Source organism: Choristoneura fumiferana, chromosome 18 (genome assembly GCF_025370935.1).
Source record: "Choristoneura fumiferana chromosome 18, NRCan_CFum_1, whole genome shotgun sequence".
Classification (NCBI taxonomy): domain Eukaryota; kingdom Metazoa; phylum Arthropoda; class Insecta; order Lepidoptera; family Tortricidae; genus Choristoneura; species Choristoneura fumiferana.
This window is the reverse complement of record NC_133489.1, coordinates 23,711,633-23,717,632: the sequence shown is the minus strand read 5'-3', so window position 1 is coordinate 23,717,632 and position 6,000 is coordinate 23,711,633. Positions and strand designations below refer to the sequence as shown.

General features: G+C 35.4%; 1 protein-coding gene across 1 annotated transcript in view; it reads left to right on the top strand.

The window, feature by feature from the left end:
• The first annotated feature begins 451 nt into the window (after positions 1 to 451).
• LOC141437657 (cell adhesion molecule Dscam2-like) overlaps positions 452 to 6,000 on the top strand; it is a 332,569-nt gene continuing 327,020 nt past the window's right edge. The window contains 2 exon segments of the mRNA XM_074101110.1: positions 452 to 565; positions 3,044 to 3,096. Of these exon segments, the coding sequence (XP_073957211.1) occupies positions 3,060 to 3,096 (37 nt within the window). The 5' untranslated portion in view covers positions 452 to 565; positions 3,044 to 3,059.

Here is a 6,000-nt window from a genome sequence, read left to right as displayed (position 1 = left end):
CAAGCGCAGCATAGGACGTCCACCAACGAGATGGATATAATTTAGGATGCAAATCATAAAAAATAGATCTATTCAAACCAGGGAGAATAGCCTGTACCTACTGAACCAGTGTGCTTAATAAACAAGTTCATTCTACTTAGTTCAAGTGTTCAAAGTCGAAATACAAATATCTTTATTCAATTTAGACTAACACTTACGAATATAAAAAAAAAACTGCTACTGGTCCGAATAAAATCTTTGTTGAGAAGAATCCGGCAAGAAACTTAATTTCGTAGCTGGTAGCGCCTGATTGCTATAGTTTTAAATGGAGATATTCCTTTTCGCATTTGAGCATAACAAATCGTTTTATACAGCCTATTTCTAGTTATTACAAAGTTTATGAGCGCGAAGTGGAAAAAAGTTTAGTTTGGTTTTGGTGGGAGCCGCGTGGGCGGCATTCGCGCCGCGGCCGTCTACGCGAGCGGTCTACGCCGCTACGCCGTAGCCGGAGCTACGATCGACAACTTTGTGGATTGTTAGTGTGTGCCATGCTGATCGCACTTGACCGTTGAGTTTACCGGGAAATGTAAGTATTATTTATATTAACCTGTTATGTGAGTACTAGTTTTATCGCATTGTGAAAGTGTTATAAAACTAAGTTTAGTTAGAATTCCAAACGTACGTACAAAATTTAAAGTAAATATGACCTTTGAAAGTAAGTTTAATAGTTTAATGTTTAGGTACATCCCATTAACTGTTAGGCGCCAATGACATAGGGTGAATTGTTACATAATGAGTATTACTTGAATTTAATTGTAGATGGAGATTATAAAGCATTATATCAGTTGTTTAAGTTGCGTGTAGTTAAATTTAGGATGATAATGCATTATTAAAAATTTAATCACAGACTAAAATTATGAACGTCTTAGTTTAAAAAAATGCATAAAATTATCTAGTAAGTATAGATAAGTTAAAACCACAAATGTTCACCTCAGAAATATGTAATTTTTTAACAATTTATGGCTGTAAAAATATAACGAAAAAATTAAAAACTTTAGAATTTTGAAATAAATCAGCCCGCTTGGCCCGCTTGTAAATAAACTCGTGACAAACTTTACAAATCGACATCTTAGCAAAGTGGTTTGATGTGAAAGGAACTACGCCTTTAAAAGTCAACTAAAAACATTAATTATAGGTTTAGACATAGAGTTCCATCGTTAAAAGCTTAGTCTGCCTTGTAACTTTAAACTTAAATTGATGTTTGTCAACAAAATTCAAGTTTCTAATATCACATTGTGTCAACAGTTAACATTTAAATTAATGGATTAGACGAAGGAACTAAACTTTATTTAAACTACTGGCACAGACAAATTGTCAGAGTATTTGAATGAAACAACTCATCAACTAGTTTAACTAAACATTTTGTGAAACTAAGGTAGTTGAGTAAAATATATACTAAAATATCAATGTTGACTTGTCTAAACTTTTACGGTAAGTACATACTTCAAACAAATACAAACTACAGCCACTAAAAAAGCCGAGGGTTATTTTTTCTCCCTAGACAGCTGTTGTAATCATTTCAATATTGACATAATATTTTTTGCAGGTAACAAAACATCACATTTAATAATTTAATTAGTTTACAAATTGTTACCATAATTGTTTTAAATGCACAAATAACTTTACAAAATTGGTAGTAAAACAAAAAGCTAGTAGTTTGAATGACAAATATATAAACACTAAAAAGCGTGTTTTGATAGTTGACTACATAAGTCTGCTCGATCATAAGACCATTGATTCAGAAAAATTAGCGCAAAATCTCGGAATAGAAAAAAGATAATAGGCAGAATAATTTTCGTAGGTATGATGTCAAAAAGTCTCATAATAAATATGTCTCGTGTCCGCGTCTGAAGTTATTCAAGGTCAAAGGTAAAAAAAATGTTTTCGTGATTCTCGGTTTCTATATTGCTTTATATTATTTATATTAGTATCTAGTAAAAAATTGTAGAACATAACATATTTGCGAAACTAGTCGAACTATTTTTGACAATCGTGAGAAGAACTTTTTAATTTGTGTATTTTTTTCACTTAAGAAAGAGGTCTAGGTAAATAGACTCAATTTCCTTTTTTAATTTTATTTAATGGTTTTTATGGCAATCTGATTATTCAATTTTTACTAAATTAAATTAATTTGTCGCACTAAAACAAGCAGATATACTTATATCGTTATAAAATATTTACACAATTGCGGTGCTCCCAGCAAGATAATCCATTTATTAATGAGGTAAATATTTATTGCGGAACTATTATTCTTTAATTAGTTTATAGTTAATCTCGCGGAAAATATCCAATTTTCTGCTACAGAAAAGAACCTTTTCCATTCTTTAACACCTTTAGGCAAATTTAATCAAGATCATTGCAATTCTGTCGTGAAGAGGTAGAAAACATTCAAAGAGATAGTCATTTTTGCATTTATAATATTAGTATGGATTAATGAGAATGTTTAATCGAGATTAACGGCCCACGGATCATAGTATTCTTCAAGCTTCTAACAAAAAATAGCTTAATATTTTGCAAACGGATCCGTAAATAAAAAACAATACTAATCAAAGAAAAATTAGTGATATCTTTGAAAGACTTGTTTACAGATATCCGCAATGTAACTTAAAAGCACTAATAGTTTTTTTTTAAGCTAAGCCGCGGATAGGTGGACGGATGGACGGAAGGACGGACATGATAGAATTATAACTAAGGCTCCCAATAGGCTGGCATTATTGCTGAACAACGATGGCAATTCGTTGAGAGAAATAGCAGCCAGCCGTTCAGTCTCCAGTAGAGTTAACCGAGCGGCACTTCTTTAATTCGTTTTTTGCACCGAGACCCGTAGACCCTGGGTCTTAGAAAGGACAGCATTGAACACGTCTCCAGAATCATATTATGTTGATTTTGAGCCAGATACGTGTTTCATGCTTATAATTTGCGCCACATTTTCTTCTGCTATAGTACTTAAGGTCACGTAGCTAATACTACATTAATCTTAATATTGTTGTTGTCTTGCCGACAGTGCCGGCGTCTGCGCCATGTGGTGCGCGTGCGCAGTGCTGCTCGCCCTCGCCGGTAAGTATTTACCTTTGAATTATTTATAGAAGTTACAGCTGTAGCAATTTATTTGTGCTAGTTTTGACTTGCACAAATATTAATCAGTCGGAAGATAGGTACTTCTCCGTAAATTTCTGACCTATCTACTGACACACTTTACAGTAAATTTGTGCATGTAAATCGTTAAGGTCTAAATTATGGTTACGTTACGATACAATTATGGGTGTATGTTGTGTATTTGGTGTCGTATATGTACAAATTAAATGAATATTGATAATTCAACATGATTTGTGACAAGTTTTTATCTTGAACTAACCCACAATATCGCAGACTAAGCGAAAAATTCATTGATTTCTCATAACTCACTCAATGAAGCACAATTTTTGACAATTTTCAATTAGTATTTCGGGGACCGATTTTTAAAATTACTTACATCACTCTAATATTCGGTGTGCTAACAATTGATAAATTATCGCTCGAGCTGTTAAGGCCATACTCGTAAACCGGTATAGTGATTTAAAATCTGACCTATAAATGGTAAGTAAATCTTGGATCATTTTGATAAGTTATCCAGAGACGTAATTTACTGTTTGTGTACACCTCTATCAAAGACTTAAATTTCAACTGCTCTGAAACAATTACTAAATAACATGAAATTTTCTGTTGAATCTCTGTAAATTAATGGGCACAAGTTTTTTGCAGCGTTGCGATAAATAAAAAAATACTGTAAAAAATGATTCTGCTGAATTTCCCCCGATGACGTGCGTTAATATTTACAGCGGCGCTTCGTCAGCGGATAATTAAAACCGACTTCGTGTTCCCGCGAATCCCTTTTTGTAGAAAATGATAAATAATTTCACACAAGAGACAAGTGCGAGTCGTACGTACACAGACGAAGGATTCTGTGCCTCTGATTTCAAACATACAGCCCTGTGACAGGATGAACAGTTCAGGCGCGAATCCAGGCCTCCAGAAAAGGTGGTGGTCACAGCCACCCGAAAATCGGTCAAGTGCGAGTCGGAACGTGAACTCGCCCATGAACAGTCATGACTCATGAACGACTTTTGAATTTGATTATATCCTTTTCTCCGCGCATCAAGTCATTAGCCATCCAAGCATCTCGATTCTCGATAGACCGTGAAAGTGTGTCGTCACAAGTCTACGAGTATTAGGGCTGTGGGCATGCCTCTCGTGCCCACTCCGGTGGATCCGCCCTTACCATAGTCCTGGTTGTGAGGAGCGCGATGACCAAGATGACGTTTTACAGCGATAATGGCTGACAAGCTACTAAACCTTATTATTTAAAGAAACTAGCTTTTGCCCGCGGCTTCGCCCCGCGAGGAATTCGGTTATCGCGCGCTGTTCCCTCGGGATCCGTGCACTTTTCCGGGATAAAGAGCAGCGTATATCACTCTCTGGCCCATAAACTATCTCTATGCCAAAAATCACGTCGATCCGTCGCTCCGTTGCTCCGTTTTGACGTGAAAGGCGGACAAACATACAAACACACATACTTTCGCTTTTATAATATTAGTATGGAGGATATGGACAAAACGAGATGTCAATTTATCAAATAAAACAATAATAAACGGATTTTTACCTGATGACATAAGATTGACAAGTGACAGTTGAAATTTATCATTTTGTTACGAATATCTAACCCCCAGTTTGGAAAAACTTGTGTTGAGAGGAATCCGACTAGAAACTCAACAAGTTTTTTATTTTTTCTAAAACAATTCTGCAATGTCTTTTGAAAGAAAAAACATTTATTGCCCATAAAAAATACAAACATATTAGTGAGAAGGTACATGCTTAGCTAAGTGGCAAAAGCTAAAGGGGGTTTTATTTATTTACATTCAAAATATTTAACAAAGCTTTTGTATCACCGAAAATGCGATAAGTACCTGCGTTACATAGGCTGGAGTGAAGAAAGCAGCCTTTTCTCCAGCCGTCGGACACAAGACCCAGAATAAAATAAAAATAAAAAATACAAAGTCTTTTAGCGTTGTACATTTTTAACGTGCAGCAGCTACTCACTGTTGTAATATTAAAAGGTCTGCGGAGACAAAGGCTTCCCGCGGACATTAGGCTGCGACCGATGGCGTATCAAAAATTCCATTACTAGTAAAACGCTAGTGTTTGAATGTATGCAGTTGGACGTGACCGCGCGTTAGCTCGCTAAGTTACGAGCGGACCGCGGTTGACCGCCCTTGCCCGGCCACGAGGACCCGTGCGGTGATGTACGCATTGCGTGTAATGGCAGGTGACACCTATGCTATCGCGCGCGGGACAAGCTAAATCCCGCTTTGGAGGGTTACTTAGTTTCGAACTGAGATACATACAAAAAATAATTATTTAAAAACTTCTAAATTATTCATCCCAATACCCTAATTGTTTATACTTGGTGTGGCATGTAATACGAGCAAATAATTAAAACATAGATGGTACTCGTGAAACTAAACAACATTAGTTCAGCGACTTTTAAAAATAATAGTCCTTAGATTGTCCTTTTTTCATACAAATTAAATACTGCAATCAATGTACGCTATCTGAGAACACAACTGACGTCGCCCGTCACGCTACAAACATCAACCATTTTGCTTTACATTGCTTCTTCGAATAAACTTTAAAGTGTAATAAAAACTAAAAAACTCATTATTTTTAAAAGCCGCTGAACTATTGTTGTTTATTTTGACGAGTATGATCTAAGTTTTAATTAAATATTTGCTCATATTACAGGCCACACCCAGTATAACGCTAATATTTTAAAGAATTAACTCTCAGATGTCAAATAGTACCGGGTAGACACTGAAGAAAAATCGTGAAATAACGGTTTTAGTTTGTTTCTAAGCGTACTCATTTTAGAATTTTATTTTAATAAAACACTTGAACAGAACAGTAGCAATACAATAGCAAAAAGTT